At 43.5% G+C, this 23,144-nt stretch overlaps 2 protein-coding genes across 3 annotated transcripts in view; one reads left to right on the forward strand and one right to left on the reverse strand.

Annotated features, from left to right (window-relative positions):
• Window positions 1-6,478, forward strand: part of Hsepi (D-glucuronyl C5-epimerase) — a 57,966-nt gene extending 51,488 nt beyond the window's left edge. For both annotated transcript variants that reach the window (XM_089574593.1, XM_089574594.1), the window contains exons 4-5: window positions 470-709; window positions 3,813-6,478. In XM_089574593.1, the coding sequence (XP_089430719.1) occupies window positions 470-709; window positions 3,813-4,861 (1,289 nt within the window). In that variant the 3' untranslated portion in view covers window positions 4,862-6,478. The remainder of the gene's footprint in view (window positions 1-469; window positions 710-3,812) is intronic.
• A 10,260-nt stretch (window positions 6,479-16,738) lies between these two features.
• LOC149364637 (E3 ubiquitin-protein ligase LRSAM1-like) lies at window positions 16,739-22,601 on the reverse strand. The gene has a single exon (XM_089574595.1). It carries the CDS (start codon window positions 22,393-22,395, stop codon window positions 20,260-20,262), a length of 2,136 nt encoding a protein of 711 aa, XP_089430721.1. The 5' UTR covers window positions 22,396-22,601; the 3' UTR covers window positions 16,739-20,259.
• Between the last annotated feature and the right edge of the window lie 543 nt (window positions 22,602-23,144).

The raw sequence follows: 23,144 nt of genomic DNA on the forward strand, positions 1-23,144 counted from the left end.
GCGACAGTGCACAGTGCAGACATGTTTGAAATACCTGATGTTGAACAGGCCGCCTTTGCTGCTTTTCAGTGTCACTTGACCTTGCATGACCTCTGCTGTCGCTGATCATAATGCTGTTTCAGTGCCCGAATACCTCGTAAGGTATGTGAGGGCCATGGAAGTAGTAACAGCTTCCATTCACCTTGACCCCAAATTTGAGAGGTCATTGGCAGTTTGTTGACAATTTTAGATGCATTTTGTGAGAGAGATTCATGGGAAGGAATGAAATTGAGAATACCAAACAAATTTGCTTTGAGATGCTTTTGCTTTGAGGAAACAAATTTGCTTTGAGATGGGGGCACAGTCCAAGAGATGAAATGAAGGACACTGGTCATCAGCTAGCCCAAGCTGTGGCCCCGTCACTTTGAGGCTGTTATTTGTTTCCCACAGCCGTCAGAGGCTACAACAAGGGCACTTATGTCTCCTGCAGGTGTGCCCATCTCAACTCAGTGGGACCCCAAGGGCCACTTCTACCCAGTACAGATTGCCCAATTTGGCCTGAGCCACTTCAGCAAGAACCTGTCCGAGCCGACACCATCAGTGGCCATTCTCGAGAACGGCGTACGTGCCCAACATGGATCCTGGGTGGCCTCCTCCCGGCTCAAGGCGACCTATTCACGGCTTCTAGACGACGAGACCGAGGGGCATGTTTTCGAGTTCCGAACCAGTGGTACTACTTGCACTTCCTAGCTTTCATTTCCAGTGTTCCTGTGTTCAAAGCGTGAAATCAGAGGGACGTGGAAAACAACTCCATGCAATTTTTGTTTATTTCTTTCAGACATGTATTATGTTGTACTATAGAGAAAAATTGAAAAATTTTTCTTTGCATATTTAGAAACCCCTACTTCAGAAAAACATGAATGGCTCAAGTATTTTACGAATTTAGCGCACAGAACACTCACGTGCATGCATGCGGAATCGCAGCCTTTGTCTTGTATCACACATAATTGTGCACAGTTATTTTTCTTACGGTTACAGTGTCCTTTAGTAAAACATTCCACCACTGCAGAGGAAAAAGAAGCGGCAACACATGACGGCACTTCCTTGGCACACTATAAAACATCGCGACATCCATCTTTATTTTTGGCTTTGGAAAATCTATTCTTTTTTCGACTCATGAAATGTCCCTACCTTCACTTCCAGTGGAAATTTCAATGTAGCTGGCATCGCCGACTTGGTGAAAGCAGTGTTACATGCTCTGAAGAAAAAAAAAATATTTAATTAGTAGAGCTAGGCTTACTGGCTTAGTGCATGAATTGGTGAAAGCTGTTGTTGCTTTGCTTTAGCTACATAGAACTCGCCTGGTGAAAATAAAGACCACCCATGTCTTTAAAGGTGTACAATGTATGCATGACTGCATGTTGCATGCCTTGCATACCTGGCGATGCAATTAGGAATGCTTCCGTTCTTGACTATCTACATGACCCAGGGGAACTTTGAAGAAAGGGGAACTTAAAAAGTGGAAGGAGTTATTTTTTACCTCGTGTGGTTGCTTGCCTAAATAGCCATTGTTACATGTATTGCTGTTGCCTAATTTAAAGCTGCTGCTGTTAAACAGTAGCCTGCAATGGAAGAGTACCATTTGCGAAAATTGCGTGAATAAGTGGTATGAAGAATGACAGACATGAAAAGTAAATGCCGAGTGCCTTGCCCTTCCTGAGCATTCCTTCTTGTAGCTTGTTGTGTTTTGTGCTGTTTGTTCCCATTATGAACATTTACCAGCATGCCGAACTCTCCATTTTACTATTCACAAAACTTCGTTTGCCACACACCCTCCACAGTGTCTAAGTGGTTACGGCGCTTGGCTGCTGACCTGCGGACGTGGGTTCAAGCCCAGTCACAGCGGCCACATTTCGATGAACTGGACACAGAGGACGTCTCTGTACTGTGGAACCCCAGTGTGCAGTAAAGAACCTCGGGTGGTTGAACCTAATCTGGAGCCCTTCACGGTGGCGTCCCCCTAAGCCTGTGTGTGGCTTTGAGACGTTAATCCCTATAAACCATACCATCCAATATCATCATTTGCCAGATTGGCCTTAAATATAGACCCTGACTGATGCTAACTAATATGTGTTAGAGAAGAGTATTTGTCAGGTATTGTCCAGTTTAAAAGCTTTCAGGCCACCAGGTTTGCAGGTGGACTATGTCACAAATTTCCAGTAGCACCCTGGCTCTTCAAAGCCCTGTGAGGGGTGAGGAGAAGAGTTTCCACCTTCCAGGGAGCGCACCTGATTCGCATTTGATCGAACTGCACAGATCAACCATAATTTTTTTCCAGCTTATAAAAGCTTCATTTTCAGTGACTGAAGCCCCTTTGTTGTTAGAATGCTGTAATATATCAATTCTACTTGATTTTCTCAGATGCAAGTACTTGTAGTAGATCGCTCTTGGGAGCTGGCTGGTTCATTTCAATAAAAAGTAGGACTGCGTGAGTAGGACAGGACAGGAGACATAGAAATGAAACGCGTGGTGTTGTTTTCGTTTCTATGTCTCTTGTCCTGTCTTATTCACTCAGTTCTACCTTTATAGTTAATAGCAGTTAACCCTTAATCTGCCACTCCCGAGATAACTCGGGCTACCACATATGCACACCCCCTGCCTCTCCCGAGTTAACTCGTTTTGGCTTTTTAACTCACCCCCTGCCGCTCCCGATAATACTCGTGTAAAAAAACTATGCAAACATGTACCGCCATCTATGGAGAGGCTCCGTAAATTCATAGATTTTGTAAGGTAAATTTTAAACGACAGATGGCGCGCATGTTTCCACATCCGAGTCACTTCATTTTGGTCTGCGCACAGCAGCCATGAGGCTATGTGCCACACTCGTCCGCGCTTGGCGGACGAAGAAATTCAATATTGCTTGTGAATTCGGAGTCCAATGATAATGAGAACGAGGAAGGAGCCCACCTAAGTGCCTTGTGGAGTGATGACAGCGATGAAGTCCCCCTGCCACCGAAAAATCCGCGTAAGAAGAGGAAATCCGACAGGACAGATTGGTGCTGGAAGATTTGATTCATTACAACTAATATTTATAAGATTATCCTGAATAAACATGTCTACATGTCCTGCAGAGCATTTTAGGGCGTTACTAGCAAAAAATTTCCAGGAAACTAACATGCAAAAAAAACCCGGCAGGGTGTGTGCAGATGTGAGTAAAAAAACCTGGCAGTGAAAGGATTAAGGGAACACTGTTTCGACATAGGAGGTGCCAAGACTCACTTATTACGACACTTATTGTGGCACGGAAATTTTTAATTTGCGTTGCGGTACACACTAAAAGAGAAAATATGTGAAACTGTTCAAATTTGATTTTTTTATGTCATATATTATGAACCCGTTCTGTTGCTGTGAATAACTAACAAAGCAGTTCAGCTATTTTACTGGAGGTTCGTTGATCTGACCTAGATATAACATTATGAAATTTGGAGAGGCACAAATCAAAGGAATTGAAATGCTTTGGGAGGCAACACAGGACACGGTGGGAAGTATAATGTCTTGTAGCATGGAGCAACAAACAGGTATGAGAGTCAGTTTTCGAATAGGTACTTTGGTTTTCTGCAACCTGTTTGCAGGAGCGGATCAGTGCAGATGATGCTCTGCTAGAGCAGTATGATGGCATTTGTTTGTTAGAGCAGGGTTCTGTTAAATGGACACATGGTTTTAGAGCCGCTATATATTGAAACTTGACATTTTCTGCTACCAGTGGGAGTTTCAGGATTCCTGTAATTGGAGACAGTGTGATGACGCACTGCTTTTTCTGCCTGGTGTCGCAGGTACTGCCCAAGACCAAGGAGTAGCCTTCGCCCTCAAGCAAGAGTGTTACAACCTTACCCTATCGGTTGACCTCAGAGTCATCCTCAACGGCAGCCTGAGTGTAGTCCTCACCGCTGCCAGCACTGACAAGCCGTCCCTCTACGGCGTCCACTACATTATGACCGACACCCACTTGGCCGTGGATGACCACGATGTCTACTACGGAATAGGCACTCGACGCTCCTGGATGCACCTCACCCGAGACTTGGCCGTCGACTTGGTCAAGGGGCTCAGTTTCGGCCAGCGCAAAATGGCCGCCCGGCCCCGCAACCTCCGTGTGCACAGCATTGTCCTCCGAGGCTATGGCCTCATCGACAACCTGACACTAACTACGAGCGCACACGAGGCGCACTTCTTTGATGCGGCCGAGTGGCTTGTGCAACATCAAGATGATACGGGCGGCTGGCCAATCCACGTCACACGTCGCCTGTCCAATGGCATGCTTGAGCTGGAGCCTGGCTGGTACTCGGCCATGGCTCAGGGCCAAGCCATGTCTGTGCTGACACGTGCCTACCTGAGGACAGGACAGAGACAGTTTCTGGACGTGGCCCTTCACGCCATTGCCCCATTCAAGGTGCGATCCGAGGCCCACGGTGTCATGACGACTTTCCTGGGGAAGTTTGTCTGGTACGAGGAGTATCCCACAGTGCCCAGTTCATTTGTGTTGAATGGCTTTATATATTCGCTGTTTGGGCTCTATGATGTGAAGTCTACGTGTGGGGACGGAGCTGGCCAGCTGGAGCTGTGCAGGGACGCGGAGAAGCTGTTCCTTGATGGAATGGTCTCACTCAAGCGGATGCTGCCGCTGTTTGACACGGGTTCAGGAACAGCCTATGACCTGCGGCATTTCTCGCTGGGTATTGCCCCGAATCTTGCCCGTTGGGACTACCATACGACGCACATCAACCAGTTGCTGTACCTGGCCACCATAGATGATGATCCCATCTTTAAGACTACAGCTGACAGGTGGATCCAGTACATGAAAGGTTTTAGGGCACCACATAATTGAACAATTGAACAGGTTGAATTCACTCAGCCTTGAGCATCAGCACAAGCCTTGTCAGATTTCATGACAGTGCCTGCCTCTGTTCTTTTCTATGTGCCACTGTTGATATCTATCAGCTGTATCAGCCATGAGGGAGGGTCTGCCAGCATTTAATGGCGTCATAATATTGACACAGTGGTGGTTGAGGTTATTAGATGATGTTTTGTTGGGTGAAGGCAAGCATTTTAAAGCATTATGTGGCCACAAAGCCACACTGCCTTTTATATAAGTGATCATATTGAAAAATTTAGGCACTATGACATTGGACATGTTCCTGTTGTTATATGGTATGTGTAGTGGACTCCCTTTAAGATGAACTGCCTGTTAAGCTGAACTGTGTGAGCAGGTCAAGGTTTTTTGTTCAACTCTCCTTGATGCAGCATAAAAAAAATCTAGTGAACATGAATGATGCACCTTGTGTACGTAGTGAAAGGGACGGTGAGGTCGATGCCATCTAGTTATTGTTTTCACCAAAAACTGATTTCCTGGTTCTTTCCGGGTATGTTAATGCTTGTCCAGTAGCAAAGCATGCATTTAGGACTGAGAAAATTGAATTTCAAATTTTCCTGCCGCTCGATTCATACTCGTGATGCCTTCACCTAAAAGGACTGATTACCACCGTTTTCAAGTGAATTGTGGTGCAGCCTAACCTCTAGGATCAACAGTCAAAAATCTGTGCCAATGTATATTATAGTTTACTTGAGAAACTGGGAGGTGATATGCAAGCTTTAGCAGTGGCACATTGAAAAGCATCCCACAGTAACCTGTGGGAAATGGGTGGATGCGACAGTGTTGCATTTGTGAGGGAAGGGAATGCAGCAAAGAGAGCAGTGAAGTGGAAGAACAGTTGAGAGCCTAACAAAACAGGATTTCATGCGCAGATGTCCTAGTGCGGCAAAAGAAGACAGTGAGTTGTGGCTGCCTTTTCATATAATGTATAACATGTAGCTGGCCTCATTGTCTCCATCATTTAACCCAGCAACAGGTTTTTCAAAAGCGTGAGGGCTATAAGCAACTTTAGTGAACATCATACTGATGTTCCATGTGTGAAGAGCGGTTGTCATGGGTAAGGCTATAGTGCTTAACTGAATAGTTAACTAAAGGTGTCAAACGCAGTATTTCTGAAAAGGCATCCTTCAGAAGTACTGTCTCATTTGTCTGAAAGGGAGCCCACTACTATATTGGACAAATAATCTGGGACCAGCAGTTGTAATGATAATCCAGTTCACCATGACTGGTTGCTTTCAGTTGTATGTCTCCTGTTCCATCCTCCTTTCTTCTTTCAGTTGACTAATAATTTATGTAAGGAGACTACCCATGTTGTATGCAAGGCACCAGGCTAAAAGAAAAGCTTCTGTTACTTGATTACTTGGTAATAGTCAAAATTGCCACACCCATGTGAGAAAAACAATTGATATTTCGTTTTTTCTATTTAGATTTTATATATTATTTTAGAGCACCTATTGAACATCTAAAACACCTCATTTGTACTGAGATTTTCAAACGCTCAAAAAAATTTAATGTGGTCAGAACATCTGGATGGCTCATAGCCTAGAGCTTTGTTCTGGCACATGAAAATCCCTTTAAGGGGGGACACTGGTCTTAGACCTATTTTCCTTATTTTTAGCCCAATCCTAATAAAACTGTACTATCTTGCTCAGTTTTTTATACTGATTTCAAAAATGCAATTATCTTTCTCATAAATTAGTTGGTTCCCAAGATAATTAATTTTAGTTAGCCATTCATTAGTACCTCGGTGCAAAAAAAACTGCTCAATAAAAAATCATTTTTAATCCACGGCTGCATAGTATGGCGAGTAAAGAGTGCAGTAATCAAAGCAGTTTTTCCGTTTTACCCTCATTAGTAATTTTACAGCACTTGGAATATCAATGTTCAAGGTGTGAATGTAGTGCATTGGTAAACTTTGTGAAATTATAAATTTTTGAAGTGTGATTGAACAAATCTGCTTCGATTATTGCACACACTGTGCCTTCAGCTTCCCTTAGCAACTAATACAACATCTCTATCTGTCCTAGATGTTGAAATATCGACATACTAAGATAGCCAGATGACCAAAATTTTCATGCTATTAAATTGTCAGCGCCTGCATAAACTCAGCCCACACGATGATCTGAATTTAATATTATGGTCAAAATGATGACTTCTGAAAGGAAAAAACTGGTACAGTTGGAAAATGATAGCTGTAGATTCCACAAATGTCATTTTTTGAAAATCGTTTTTTTGGTCATTTTTTGGTCTCAAAGACCAGTGTCCCCCCTTAATCAAGCAATCAATTAAAATTTGATATGCTGAAGGTTTATGTTATAAAAAATGCACAAAGATTGGAGCAGATTATTTCTGTATTCTATGGATTGGGCCGGAGCGAACATGGGGTAGCCGTTCTTGGCACAGTCAAACTTCAGCGCACATCAGCTAGTTATGTTTTTTAAGTGTCTCCCACTAAGAATGAAAACACGTTAATATCGCGTCCCTCGTGTCACTGTTACAGAATCCTTGGTGCTCTTGGGATAACTAAGTTCTCATGGCATCTTTGTTTCTACTTTGCGTCTCTGTTACTTATACCTTTGCAGTTATGCAAGGGCAGTGCTGAAAACAAGGCTTAGAAGCTGCATTACATATCTGACACTGTTACCATCGGCTGCCTCTAATGCTTTGCAGTGCAGTTTTAAGATCCGCTCACATCACTTGGGATCAGGACATCTCAGCTCAACAGTGCAATGACCTGTTGCTTAACAAAGTTAACAGCAAGTGCATTTAATGTGTTGCTACCTGACTGTTCCAAGTCGTTTAAAAAAAGGAAAAAGAAAGTCTAGCGGGCAGATCACCATCGGCATTCGTACGCTTGCCAGAAATGCTGAACTGGCCTAGTTCGTCAGGGATGTAGGTGGCTCAAGGTCCTTACTGAAAGCTGAGGGAGAAGGGCCCAGTGTGTGGTCATTCTAAGTATGAGTGACAGCCGAAGTTCTTGTGTTTTCAGTGTGACCATATCTTGTTTCTTTTGGTGTGTCAACTTGCTGGTTAAAAAAAAATGTCAGTGCTCATGCGTTTTTAGCTGCACAGTACTTTTCTCCTGCTTGGCGCTCTTCATTGCTGGGCTTATTGTGGCCATTCTCTCTCGTATCGTCTTTTGTGAGAGAGGTGCCAAGGCATGCCCTTACCAAGAGGCGTCCACACCACCTAGGTTCCAGTATATGTATATATGTACATGTATCCACCATACGCCTGGAGGGTAGTTCAATGACCATGTGGGCACAATGAAATGCCGTTGTCTTTCATCGTATAGTACTAGCTGCTGCAGCAGCAGCCAATGCAATATTGCCTGGTAGCCGGTGTTAATGTCAGTACAAGAAGACTCTGGCTGGAGGCTTTGATGAAGTGTGACCTGGCAGAATAGATATGTGTATCATTTCAATATGGTTGCTTCTGACAAGGTGACTTGTTGTCATTTGCAAAAAAATGTAAAGTTTAGGATTTAATTAACATGTAAGTTAAGAAAGGGTTTATGTGGGTCATTTTCACTGTTGCCGCAACGTGAAGGGCTCTGAGTAATGCACCTAGGAAAGGTTGAGCTGCTGTCTGTAGATTACCCTTGCTATGGACTGTTCACAGTTATTTTAATCTGCATAGGTAGGGTGCTACCTTGACTGCAGCTTGCAAGTTTTAAGAGTATGAATTTCACATTTTCTGTGTCTGTTTCCATGTAAGCTTGCCATTCTTCATGATTGACAGATTGCTACCTGACATTGTGCAGATGTGCTCATGATGCTGTTGCATTTGCTGATTCATGGAATGCTACTAACTTGCAACAAAATAGCATCACTCAGCCTTTTCAGTGTGGTCTATTGACAGGGGAGCAGTGATTTTCACTTTTGTCTGTCATTTTGTACTTCATCGAAAGAGCATGCGTTATGGTATCTTTCAAGCTTGTCATCTACAGGACATTTAGCATTAATCACGAATTACTGCCACCTTGTAAAAGCTACGGCAAAGCTTGAAGAATATTCAGTGAATGGCGTTGCCGTTAGAATTTGCTCGGAGGATTTGGTAACTGACGGTTAGCATTTGCATTAACGTGTGTTCTATTGAATCACACAGGACTGCTTTGCTCGTGCAGTGCTTATCTTCAGATTAAAACTTGACAAGGCTTAGTTGCATTGCTGAAGATTGACTTGCTGTTCAGCGATCAGCTGTGTATGTGTATTTACAGAGCTCATCAATTTCCATGCCTGTCTTCACCTGTGCTGACACTAACCTGGCATCAGCGTCTTGCATGAATGACTCACCAGAGCTGGTCCTACTGCCGCGTTATTTATTTATTCATTGTTGTTGGCAGGTTGCCTATGCCGTGTTCATTGAAGAACGGCTTGTGATTTAGACACAGTTGCATTGAGGTGGACAGGGCTGCCCATTTCATATGTACTTGCCATGTCAGATGTTGATGGTATCATCCGCAGCGGACTTCATGCAAGCCAGATGCCAGAACCACAAATTGTCTTCTTCTTAACTAGGTTCTTTGTCACCAGTAGCTGAAAACAAAAAAAAAATATATTTGTATTGCAAACCTTGGTGCGGACTAAGAAACTGAAGGGTGGGAAGAAGTAACCTGAATCCGGCTGTGTTTGGCATATGACTCTAGTATTCCATTGGAGCTGTATTGCATGCATGAGCATTAGTGTGGCCAGGAATGATAATTTAGTGAAGATTTGCCCATACATTTTTCATGGGGTCATGAAAGAAATGTCTCTCGAGCACTTTCTTATTTTACATTGTAGGCAACAGTTTCTTGTGAGCTAAATCAGAATTAATTTGACAGAATGGAATCATTCTTATTGGACACACAACAGTACTGTGTGCTGTTATGCAAAAAATACTTTAGCTGTAGGCTCACAACCAAATGGGGACACAACCAACTGAGAACTTCACCTTCTGGGTACTCATTGTCGCAGCACATTCTGTTCTCGTGACCAAGGGTTTTTCTCTCCTACAATTTCTGAGCTACGTTTATGAAATAGGAGTAGGATTGTCATGCTGCAGGTGTGCATTGAAGCTAGATTTTAATTATGGTAGCCTGTGCCACAGGTGAGATGGTAGTTTATTCCTGTCCTGCGTGTCGGCAGTGGAAAACATTCGTTTCTTCGGTACCATCAGTGCCATCGTATGAAAGCAAGCAGCATATTTGCATGCAACAGCTTCATTCCAGGGAGAACAGACAGCATGAAGGCTGCTTGTTTGTCTACTTTCATGAAGAAGAGAGCACATTTAAGTTGACACTCGTAAAGGGCACACCAGAGGTGCTCTGTGCCGACACCTTTAAACAGCAGTCTTTGCAGTTCGGGAACAAAAACGTGACCTTGATAGCAAAATGAAATCCCAAGGGAGTGGAGGAAGATCATTTATATATAAAGGGTGTGCTCCAGTGTAAAAAAAAAAAAAAAAGAGAGAGAGAAACATACTTTATTTCAATAAGAAGTGGGTACACCTACAATCATTTAAAGAGCCAGCAATAATGTTGCGGAAGGAGAATGTCAGAAGCCCTAAAATATAGGCAACCAAGACATGCCCCTTGCACAAAATGTCTGGAGCATGCATAGGGCTTCAAAGAAACAAGAAAATGAAACACTATGAGCTGAAGGAGGAAGTGCCATGTCAGGAAGGTAACAGAAGCGGGCAATAAAACTGAGTTGACATAAAGCCATGGAGAAAACTGTATCGTCAGTATCAGTGAAAAACATTAGAAGCCAGCAACAATTACACAGCTAAAGATTAAGACCAAGTAAGATTAAGAGCAAACATGTAAGGGTGAAAGCCTAATATTTAAAACATACTCTAAGAATGGAGGGTGAGGAAACCACAGTTTGAAAACCAGTTAAGGAAAGCCATTACCCCAGTTTAATCACGCCTGTTTCCTCATAAGTGCATCACTTTAGCCAAGAAGTCTAGTTCCTTTTTGTCAAGCAGATCGATGCCACACTGGTGCTTTCCTTCTCTGCCTGTCCGCTTTTTTATCTCGGCTAAGAACAAGGCATATGCAAAACATGGCGGGTTGTTGCCCTCGCCTATGTCAAAGAAGCCACAGTTACAGTTCACCGTGGCTTTCCTGCGCTAAGCCGCACAGTTACGTTTGTTTAGTTCTCATTTAAAACATTGTGTCTGCCGCTGCAATGACCACAATGCTATCACCATAACGCCTATAGAAAAACCTCACTCATACGGCTCTTACCCTAAGGACTGTATCGTTTCTTTGTAACTTGCTGTGTCCGCACTTGTGACTTGTAGACATCCTACACCATGTCCTGTGGACATTCCACACTCATCTGTCGTAGCGCAGAAACAACGGTCAGTCAAGAATTCTAAAATGGTAAATGGTTTGATGTGCCTTGAACTGTCTCACGAAGTCAAGAAAATGCAACAACAGGAAACTTGTCAGCAGCATGTTTATGAACATTTACCATGCGGGAAGGGCTCAGTATGCTCTGACATGGCTGCATTTGAAGTGAGCAGCCCTGAACCTCAAATGCGTGTTCATGCCAACCTGCTGGCATTTGCTTCCAATCTCAGAGGCTCCTCTCCAAGTCCTTAATCACATATTTCATATTTCAGATGAGAGGAGGGCACAGTCTTCCACTGGCATGTGTGGGCAGGTTTTTGTGTGCACACGACGAGACGTGAGCAGTGCATCAATTTGGTGCACCTAAAAGGCCTCTGCGTGTGTTCACGTGCGTGCATGTATCTCAAAGTTTTTTGCCATTCTTTTTTGTATACCTCATTGTGTGCACTTGGGGCCTGTCTACTCGCTGTGCATTCGTGCTGTATCAAAGTGTGCGTGTTCTTGTTTTTGTTGACAGCCGGCTTTTTTGTAGCTGTCTGGGGCAGAGCTAGTATATGCACCTGTGTCAGTGTCTTAGGGGAACATAAAACATGTGTGAACAGTAATAGTATAGCATCGTGTTTTTCTTTTCATTTTTAAATGCATTGAAGAAGACACTGCGTCCAAAGGGACGCAGCCGCTCAGCCATTTTGCATTCCAGCCTATTAGGCGTCGAACCTTGAATCTTAGCCATGTGTGAGCATGGAGACAGGGACACAGATCTGCCTGTCCTTATGTAGTACCTCAAGCAGCCTACAGATGGACCTAGTGCTCAGAGCAAGCAGGATTATGTATTGGTATTACATGTATCAGAAGTACGCTGTCTAAATGGTTTTGTTGCTTTTTTTTAGTGATGATGACTGAAATGTTTTTGGTGTAGTTGTGGTGCTTGTGTGCAAGCTCTCTGCTTGCAGTCGTCACTTTCTCAGTGGCTTAAATATTCAGTGGACAGGTTATGTGGGATTAAACAAAACATTGAAGTTCACGGGGGGGGGGGGGGGGGGGGGGATTCTTAAGATATCCTAAACAGGAGGTACAGAAACTCTTTGTTGAATTGTTGATTGCAATTTCAGTTAGGGTACATTGGGCACCACCATTTTAATTATGATGCAACCTGCACTGATGTCATATTTTGTGTGATTGAGTTTCTGATACCTATGAGATCAGGTCTTTTAGAGACCTAGCTATAATAACCGCAGTGGCACCGTTATGATGTGATTAGGACTTCACAGAAAAGATGTGCAGGGGTACCTCAAGCATGCTGTCTCTGCCAATGGAATTCGTATTGGAAGAGTCGACGGAATTGTATTTAAAAAGGTTGAATTTCTATATAGCACTTGTAAGCTTAAAAGATTGGTTAGAAAAATACAAAGAGTAAAATATTTAGCCTGATGGTGCTTGCCACCACCTCATTTTCATCGACCTGCAGTTTTCATTAGTGCTTCAAAGCTCTAGCCTCTGGCCTGCAGATAACCTTGTTTGACATTGAAGGCATTGAAATTCCAGTTTGGATGGGTTAGTATTTCTGTAGCGTGCTTGAGACTGCTGCTGTATAGCTTACATGTGTGGTTGCAGCCTTGAAGAACGATGTGCGAATTAGATTTGCCCCACTTTCCTCTCACAGCAGTCTCACAGCAGTTGCATCATATTGGATAGCTAAGGGAGAAGCCAACTGCAAAGAAATCTTGCATGTATCGATGCATGAACGCCATTGTAAAGCTTTCCCTTTATTTCGTTCCTCTTTTTTTCTTTCCAAAAGGCTAACAGGGGAGGAGAGGTTTTCCGAGGTCCAGAAGCACAGCTTAAGAAATTTAAGGAATGGCAACAGCGTTCAGTTCTTTCCTCTCTCTTTGTGCATCTGCGCTTGTTAGAAAGTTTCGTTGTCCAGTTGTTGCTCATCACTATAATGTCTGCATGTGCACATTACTGTCCATGTGTGGAGAAGTTCAAAGGCACAGCTTGTCTGTTGCCATGCTGGCATGAACTGCACATCAGTATTGTTTTTAACTTTTGGTATTTTTGTTGCCTTAACTTGTATTTATGACATTAATAACCAAGTTTTTTTTTTCTGTTATTGTTATTGCCTATGGCTGTCGTTCCTCTTTTGTTTTGTTACCAAACGGTTTATACGTTTGCTTTTGACTTGCACATGGTTGCCACATGACTGAATAATCTTCTTGTTGTAATGAAATCACCACTTTGGATATGTGCAGACTATCTTAGGGCTATCTACATTTCGTTTTGTTCGTCATTATTATCGTGTAATGGTACTTTTGAGACTGTATCTGTACCCATAATTGTTCTAGGGGTAGAGAAAACTCTTGGTTTAATCTTACTGCTCCACAACAAGATGGCACTGCACATTGCTAGTGCAAGCTAGACTTACTCAGGCTGGAACAAGAGATGCCTGATGCATCCTATCTTTTGTTTTGTTTGCATGTGTTGAATCCTTAAAGCACATTAGAAAAGTTGCAGCCTCCCATATCCTTCATGTGTGTGCGTGTCAACATTTCTCCCATTATGCAACTTTCTTTTTTTTTTCTTCAGTTTTTTGCATTTTGTTGTTACTTGGGGAATAACTATTCACAATGGTTAGTTGAACAATGTTTTTGTTTCTGAAACAGTCAGTTTTTTTTTCCTTTTCCCCATATCCTTGTCACCACGTGTTTGTATTGATGTGGTTGATTCGCTGATTAGAGGTAATACTAAGTGAATGAGGAGTGCTTGGAAAAGCATGCGTTATGTGTTGCTTACTAGGCTTGTCGTCTTTGCTATGTTCTGTTTAAGCTTTACTAGGCGTGCATTGTGTTGAGCATTACCATTGTTTTTAATTGCATGTTGGCGTATTCATTTGCCACTGCTTGAGTTCAGAAGTTATATCCTGAATACCGCATGTGACTGGCCTCTTCAGATATACTAGTGAACAAAAACACGACTTTGTAGTTTTGTGGTACCAGGTACATTTTGGTGTATGTATGTGTGTGAGTGCACGAGTAATTTTGGTTTTATTTCTTTAACATACCTCAGTAGTTGTCACGTGTGCTAGTGTAACTCAGTTTGATGAGGCGATAAGCTTCAATGTACGTGCACAAATGTTCTTTGTTGCTTTATGTGACATGGTTTATGACAATGTTATTAATATTTGTGTCCTGTGGCCTCTAGGTCATCTGCTCAGTGATCCATTTTACCCATCTGAATGACACCACACTTCCTGCTTCCAAAGCATGCAGACTTTCTGTTGGACTTGTTCAGGTTTTTATTTATTATTCTTATGACTTTCTCAAGCACTGCAAAAATGACTTGTGACCACTGCGCTTCATCGCAGGATCATGCTGGGTGTCTGTGCATGAAGGTACCGTTTAATGTCACATTTATAAGCTAAGCACTCAGGGTCTTGTCAAATATCTTCTGAAGTCATTTTGTGTTTCTTATGCTACCTGTCATCTTAGGGAGCAGTTGCTGCAATTATTCGCTTATTTCTTAGAAAGCCTTACTTGTCAGTTCTTCTTCAATTGTGTAATTTTTTTTTTGTTAAGGATATGCGAGTTTGCTGCCTATAATTTGCTAAGTTTGGTTTGCACACAGTTTGTTTCAAAGACGCGTTTCAGCATTAGAATTTCATTTTTCCCGCCACTTCACAAACTGCGATACTTGCTTTCAAAGTTTTTTTCGCTCATTGCTGTGTTGTATTTAGTTCTATCTTTGGCTTATGGTTGTGGTTTAGAACACTGTGTGTGGTTTTACCATTTGATTTGTATTTATAGCCGTATTTATTCTGCTTGTGGGTGCAGTTTTTCACATGCAATGGTACTCTGTATTAGGTTGATTTAAGGCTGCAGTGCTTGAAGTTTTTGTGCACTGCGACATGTCCCTGGAGACCAACGCATCTCAAAGTGTGCATATATGCAGTAGTATATTTGCTGCGAGGCTTCACTTTAGATACTGCCAGACATTGTCCTAGTATTTGTACTAGCAGTCTGCCGTGGACAAGATGTTTTGGACTGTAAAATGCTACGATACGTGTTTGTACTACGAACCCGTTTGCTGTACACAACTGCTTTAATAGCGAGCACATAGCTAAAGGGCATCTCATCATAGAGCCACAATTAAACACCAAGTTGGAAGCATTTGCGACTTGTTCAAGATGCTTTCTGGAGTACTTTATGCATGTTACAAAGGTTTCATCTTGCTTTATTTTGTTTTTTAGCTGTGGAGAACACTAAATTTTAAAGGTCAGTGCCATTTTTTGCCGATCCAGATAGAAAAGGTGGTACAAGGTGTTCATCCCATCTGTTGCTGTATTGTTTATTTCATTCACGTGGTCGCGGGTATCATGGTGTGCCAACCCCATCATAAAATGGCATGCATACATTGACAAAAGCCTCTTTCAGAATCCTTTTTGCCTTCCTTGCCTGTGCAACAGTTCCATGAACCAGAATGCAGAGGTGTTGCAGCGTCTAGCTTCCCAGTGCAGTGAGGCGTCACCTGGCAGTTTAACAAGTGCCGGGTTCGTTTTCCAAGTGCTGCGTCTGACACCTCCGAAAGTACGGAGCAAATGACGCATGCTTGCAACTGCTCTGCCTGAAGGTTGCCGTACTGCTTGTGCAATATGCGAGGCAAGTCGCAGGCCGGCACTTCTACAGAGCAAACACAAATCAGACACGAAGTACAAATGGCTCTGTTCTTCGTGTCACCTCTTGTGTGTTTGCGCTGTAGAAACTTAATGGGTGACCACTTAGCCCACACCTGTGGAGTGAAATTGCACACTGTTGGAACCTGGAATAAATCAGGATCACGTTGACTGCATGCTGTCTTGTCTCAACATTATTTGACAGTGCACTTCGTGGTCAATTATTTTTTGTTTACATGCTCTCCAACATATAACCTAGCTATAACGGCATGCGTCCATTGCCAAAGCAGTTGTAACAATGTAAAACAAGTAGAGACCCGACACTTCGTTCCTCAGCTTCGCTTACTCCTGATGATGACCGTGTATTTATGCGACTTCTGGACTGTTCCAGTCCAGAGACTTGTTTTTAGAGAATTAAAATGTTTGTTAAACTTCACCAGACAGATATGTCTGTTGATATTTCGGGAAATAAATGGTTGTGGACTGGTACATTGTCTGTCTTTATTGCGACAGGTTTGCAAATTTTTTGGTAAGAATCTGTTGAGAGATAAAAACAAACACAAGCAGTGCACTGAAAGATGCCGCCACAAGAAAACATTATGCAAATGAAATGACGGGAGGTTATTCAGTTTTCACATAGTTATGGGTAGTAGAATGTGGGCTGCTTTGATCAGTGCTTCACTCTCACAGCATCCCATCGAACCATCTCGCATCCTGTGATGACAGCGCAGAAGCATGCCTTCCTCTCTTGCTTACCAAGCCTGCAACAAAGTATGCTGCTGCCACACAAACTCTCATGAATAACAGACAAGTGTGTCATAGATGTGGTTGTATAATCAATAAATTTATTTGAAATCAAGATCACAAGAATATATCAAAAGCTGCATTTACAAATGCATGCTGAAGAGTCGCAACGTGCCGAGCGGTATATTTAAAGCTGTATACAAGTATAATACGTCAAAAAACCTTGTTGCATGAAACAATTAAGCAACATTGCACTGCCGAGTAAGATAATGCATAGCTTTAGAAACTGGTTATTGCCATTCAGTGCTCTACAAATTTGACAAATGCACCTGAGGTTGTAAGGTTGTTCTGATAGCTCAGTTATTACATCACTATAAGGCAATGGCTTCTAGCACCCTTGCAGGAGAAAATACACAATCACATTTAAAGGCAAACTCAAAATTTTTGTTCTACGCTGATGGCATTCAAGGCCACAAAATCACACAAAGCACATTCAGGAACTGTGCAACAAAACGTAAAAGAACACGAGAACCGACTCTTCAATGCACCCACATTCTGGCGGTGCTCATAGACGCTGCTTTGTTGGGGCGATGTCGCATCAAAAAATCGCTCATGGCAAAGCTTTCAGTCTCCTGTGACGTGACATTCGATGTGGTGCCTTGCAAGGTTCAGTGGCAAAGCAAATTTTGATCAAAATTCAATGAGCACAATACTCATCAATGAGGGCAACATCCGAACATCCATGGTTCACTCTGCAGCAGCCACTCGACTGTTTCGAAAAAAGTACTGTGACAACCTGCTTCAATCCATAATCAACGTTTGTGCATTCAACAAGGCAACATCACCCAAAAATCCCGGCCGCGGCGGCTGAATTTTTTTGGAGGAGAAATTTGAGGCCCGTGTGCTGTGCGATGTCAGTGCACGTTAAAGAACCCCAGGTGGTCAAAATTTCCGGAGCCCTCCATTACGGCGTCTCTCATAGCCTTAGTCGCTTTGGGACGTTAAACCCCATAAACCAACCAACCAACCAAAAATACCTTCTATCGTGCCCAGTTCCGCTGTTCCAGGCAATAAGGTATGAACGACCTTTGACTGTCTCTCTGGGGTTAGCCACATCTGTAGCTTTTGCTCACTACCGTCTGTACATTTGACACAAAGGTACTTCCAAGTAACGTGGGCCAGGTTGTAATTGAAAGTGCACATGCGAATGGTCTTTTGCCCTGTACACTTTGCATTTCATAATCTTGGCTGCAATACTAAAGGTGAGGTGCCAAAAATGAAACCGAACAGCTGTGCAGAATAAAAATGAATATTGATGGCCATATACTAACAATACAACCACTGCTACAGCCATTTCATTGCATTTTTGAGAACCAAATTATCAGTAAACTTGATAGGGAAACGGCATTCGTGCTATGCCTGCTGGACATGGCGCACATCAAAGTGAATCACGGCAACACGTAACAGCATATGGTATTCAGATGCTAGAAATGCTTGCCATACATAAAGGTGGACAAAAAAAAACGTAATTAGGAGTTGGACTTTTCAGTTTTTATTTTAGGTCGCTACTTTCGTTTTTTTTTTTTGCTAGATATTGTTTTCGACGAATGAAATACTGACTTTTTTTGGTGACTTAAGGTAGCAATCATGTGTGGTCAAAAGTCATTTAATGTCTATTGGTATTTTGCCATCCTCACCAATTTATTTACCAGTAATTAATGCGCAAATGGTAGCATTTGGAGCCTTGTTTGTAGAAAAAACTGCTACCCTCATTAAAAGAGCAACTCAAATTAAATGAGATAGCTGGCAGACAAGTACGGAAGTGAAGGTTTACTTCTAAGAACTAGGCTGACATGTTTTTGTTGGTTTGATACACTGTGTTAAGCTAATTAACCGACTATCTGGTCCAAGCAGGTGATGATAGTGAAGAAACAGTGCTTAGCTAGAAGGCAGCGAGGAGGTAATGCTTCCCCATCTGCAGAGGCATGTAAGCTAGTGAAGCAATACCTCAAATCACATAACTGCGCTGCTTATCCTATAATACCATCGTCACATCATGCTCCTGGCTTCCATTCTTAGTTAATTTTCAACTTTAAGCGAGTGTCAGTCGCACTCTAGCTATGCCTTGCAAACCAAAACTGCTGACCTTTTTTGGTTAAAACCAGATTTCGAAAAATGAATTCGGTGTACTTTTATCAGGTTCTTTTTTTTGTTTGTTTTGAACTGAAAAATTCAGGGGGGCACTTTGTAGGCCTAAAGTGTGGTGAGGCGAAAGCCTTAGGCGCGGTGTTGCTGTGCTGCTTGTGTCACTGATGCGTTGTTAAGATGTTAGGCTTTGCCTCAAACAGTGAAACGCGACAGCATCTTGCAATGCTACCAGGGAGTCCACAGAATGGCATCACCGTTCGGTTTTACGCCTTGCTCAGGTAAATTAGTTTTTAAGGAAAGGAAATGTATTTCGGTGGACACCTAAACCTCGCCATAAAGGGAAGGGAGGAAGATGGGAGTGAATGAAGACACTGTATTCACTAGATGTGCCTTTGTTCATTCCATGCTCGTCTTGCATGGTTGCTAGCCAAAGTACAATTGGCCCTGTTTGAAATTCGCGCACTGTGACGTCACGACCGTTTCGACCAATTCAATTGAAAAGCGTGACATTTCTGTCAACAACTCCTGCTTACAACGATGAGGGATTAAAGGCTTCCGCCTTAAAAGTCCAGTCCCTATAAGTAATGAGACAACCAAGAACTGCTTCCCACTTGGAAGACTAACTGAAAGAATGAACGGTATGTTGCAATTCGTAGTGCTTTGCAGGGCAAGTAGAATGAACGTCTGCACAGAACCTCTGCGGTTTGAAACTGCCCATGGTTGTCTCTCATTATTGAGGAACGACTCTGTTCGCAACTTATTCTTTTGCTTCCATGTCACTGGTCAGCCTGCCCTTTGCTACTGGAGATTGAAAATGACATGGTGATAGTTAATTCTTCATTCTTTATGTCATAAGTCACAACCAATGACGGAAATCCAAAAGAAAGAATTGGGAAAAGAACTGCAACAAAATAGGGCCCCTGATTGACATCATGAGAATGCCCTGGTAGGATGCCAAAATAGAGAAAACGGTCTATCTTGGTCCAAGAATTAAACTAAAATGTTCTCACTTGTGTGCATTTAGAAGCAGGCAATACATACGAAAGAGAAAGCACGCAGTTTGCTTGACACTCCTACCATTGAATGGTAGGTATTACAAACCTACCCACTAGGAATGGCAGCGCATGAGCAAAGTAACGTGCGACGTTAAAATGTGCACTTGCAACAGCAGCAAAACACCAGAACAAGACTAGGCAATTGAGTGAGTACCAGTTGTGTAAGTGTAGATGACTGTGTGGTACCTGAAAGTGAGCAAGTTTTGCTAGCCATGCAGAAATGCAATAGCTTACAGCAGTCGGACAGTCTTCTAGACTGCGTATAAAAAAAAAAAATGTGACAGCAAAAGCATGGCAAATTTTACACTGCATCTCAAGCAGCAAAGACATCACCATGCCTGTGCAGAAAGAATGCAAAAGCACAAGCTTAAAGACTGGGCTGAGAGGTGCACCCGGTCTAGCAGGTGGCGGACAATTTGCCTTCAACGTCTGCTCGACACAATGGACACTGGCTAACGTCCGCACTGCACTGCTCACAGCAGCAGACATGGCCACAGGGCACAAAAATGAGCAGCCTCGTCACCTCAAAGCAAATGACACACTCCGAGCTACACCACAGTCTCAGGTCAGGCACTTGCACTACTGAAGAATCTTTAGGAGCATCGTCGGGTGACAAGTCGTTAGGTGAAGGTGCAGTCGGCTTTGAAGCAGGCTCTTCATCTAAATACTGCTGCCTTGCAGAAAGCAACACCTGTATAACTGTTTCAGAGTTGATTCCCAGGCTCCTAAAGTCTTTGAAGTCCAAGTCAATGAAGTGTTCCCAATCTATACCCTTGCTGGCAATCAGCGTGGAGTAGTGCAATGCATTTGCCATAACTAGGACATTCCGAATACGTGGGTCGAGCTGCTCATCCACATAGCACAAGTCTTGCGGTTTTCTGTCAAGAAGCTTTTGGTACTGTATCAACCAAAAGTCATTCATTTCTTGTCTTCTGGAAGCTTCCAGAGCATTCAGTTGGTCTTGCAGCTGCTTCTCCCGCACCATCTTGTCATCCAGCAGCTGTGCGAGAAGGAAAGCCAACTCGGTGCGATGCCTCGAAAGGACATCAAGGTCACACGTAGCCTTAAAATCCCTTTTCTTCAGCTCAACGTCTGTAAGTTTCTTGAGCTCTTTCTCGATAAGCCTGATTTGCTGCATTAAGTGGCAATGAGTATAATCATGCTGCATCTGCAACGCCTTGAAGGCCTCCATTTGAAACTGTTCTTCGTCAATAATGCGACTGATGATTTCATCTTGCTGCCTGTTCTTGGAAAAGATGGCTCTCCTCAGCAGTTCATCACACGCTGCTTCACCTTCCTGGATGTCCTTAACCAAGCTATCCTTGCTTTGCCTGTACACCCGCTGCAGTTCTTCTTGCTGCAGAGTGTTGGCCATTGCGCGTAGGATTTCTTTCCGTCGCGCCGAGTCCATTTGCTGTTGCTGCACACTGAACAGCTCTTCCATTTCCAGTTGCTCTCTTTCTAGAGCACGCACAAGGACTTCGGAACTTTTCGACTTTATGTCATCCGAGATCTGCTGGATGAGCTCCGCCGAGTGGTGTTCCAGGTGCAGCAGCAGCGACACCAGCTTTTGTTTTTCCACATCTTTTTTGCTCTGCACCTCAGCAATGGCGTCTTCTAAAATATCCTGTTCACGTGCAACTTCAAGCAGCAGCTCTTGCTTTCGCTTGTTCGTGGCTTCCGACACTGCCGCATGATTCATCGCACTGTCCCTTAGCGCCTCTTCCATTTTCAGCAGCTCTTGGCGGCGTTTTTCTCTTCGCTCTTCGAACTGCTTATATTGATCTTCTAGGTCTACTCCGACGAGCGCTGCATTTGCAGCGGCGCCGTCGCCTTTACTGCAGTCCGTATCAGGTTCGTCAACCGGCGGAAGGTATTCAACACCAGCCAGGTTACACATGTGCAGCATCAAAGATTCAAGTGGCTGCCCACAAGCAACGGAGTCGGGAAATACGAACTTGGAGCTGTCCAGGACGAGAGAACGCAGCGAACGCAGCTCGTAGAAGTTGTTCGGCAGCCTGGTGATGGCATTGTGTGCTATGTCCAAGTTCCGCAGCCTTCTCAGTCGGAGAATCGGTGCTGGAAACTCCTTCAACTTGTTACCGTTAAGGTTCAACGACTGCAGACATGTCAAGTTTGCAAAGCTCCCGGGCAATTTTTTCAGGGCGTTGCTTTTTAAATTGAGCACAACAAGAGAGCGAAGAAAGCCGAACTCGTCGGGCAGTTTCGCCAGCAGGTTGTTTTCCAGGTCGAGCACTGTGATGTCGGAAAGATCCTTCAGCGAGCCTCCCCCGCTGATCGAAACAAGCTTGTTGTTGCGCAGTATCAAGGTCGTTTTTCGGAACACACGACATTTGGAGTAAACACCGGACGGCACGTCGCCTAGTGCGCACTCGGATAAATCGAAATTGCTGTCCGGGCTTTCCTGGGCTATGTACAGCTTTCTTTGCAACTTGGTTCGATAATCGTTAGACTCTTCAGATCTCCTAAAGAACGGCATTCCTAAATCTACTTGGTCCTCCGGGCCCGACATGTGAAGCAAGAGTTATCGGACCCCTGTTGGGAGCTTCGACTAGAGCGGCCTAGTTTCGGCCGTAGTACCCGTCGTAAACATCGCGCGCACAGCCCAGCGGGACGAGTCACTCCACAAAACCCATCACAAAAACCAGCAAGAACTGACGGAACTCTCATTGAGTTGATACTGCCGCCGCATGGGTGCAGCACAAGTCCCAGGAAAATTGCGAAGAACTGTGAATACTGCAGAACTGTGTACCGCCTCAAAGATCGGCGTATAATGTAAGAGTGTCTTGGAGGCAACGTGTTGCTTGCTAGGTTTTCTTGTTTTCCCTAGATAGCGCTAGATGTCTACAACAAAAGCAGTTTTGTTTGCAAGCGGCACTTTTAAAACGAGTGAAATTGATTAAAAATAATGGCATTACAAGCAAGCCGAGACGCGCACAATACAAACAACACAGGTGCTCAAACTGTCCCTTGCATCAACGCCTTGCATTGCACGCACTGCATTCCAACTTGCCTGGTCCGGCCCCTACTTCTACTTAGGGTGCGTTCCAATTCTCTAGACGTCTGACAAGAGGTCTAGTGTGACGTCTAGGAAGCCGTCTACATGTCTACATATTGGAACGTGTCTACTTCACGCGCCGCCTTGCGCATATAAACTGAACTAACATTTGCGAATAGTTGCACTCCTATGTTCTTAAAAAATCTTAATAAAACAAGATAAAAACGCGCTGTTAGTAGTTTGCTAGTTCTTATTTTATTTTT

Source organism: Amblyomma mixtum, chromosome 2 (genome assembly GCF_055824585.1).
Source record: "Amblyomma mixtum isolate Tamu chromosome 2, ASM5582458v1, whole genome shotgun sequence".
In the NCBI taxonomy this organism is placed as follows: Eukaryota; Metazoa; Arthropoda; class Arachnida; order Ixodida; family Ixodidae; genus Amblyomma; species Amblyomma mixtum.

Bases quoted from the DNA above. Each gene is read 5' to 3' on its own strand.
- LOC149364637 (XM_089574595.1), bottom strand. From the start codon at position 22,395: ATGTCGGGCCCGGAGGACCAAGTAGATTTAGGAATGCCGTTCTTTAGG.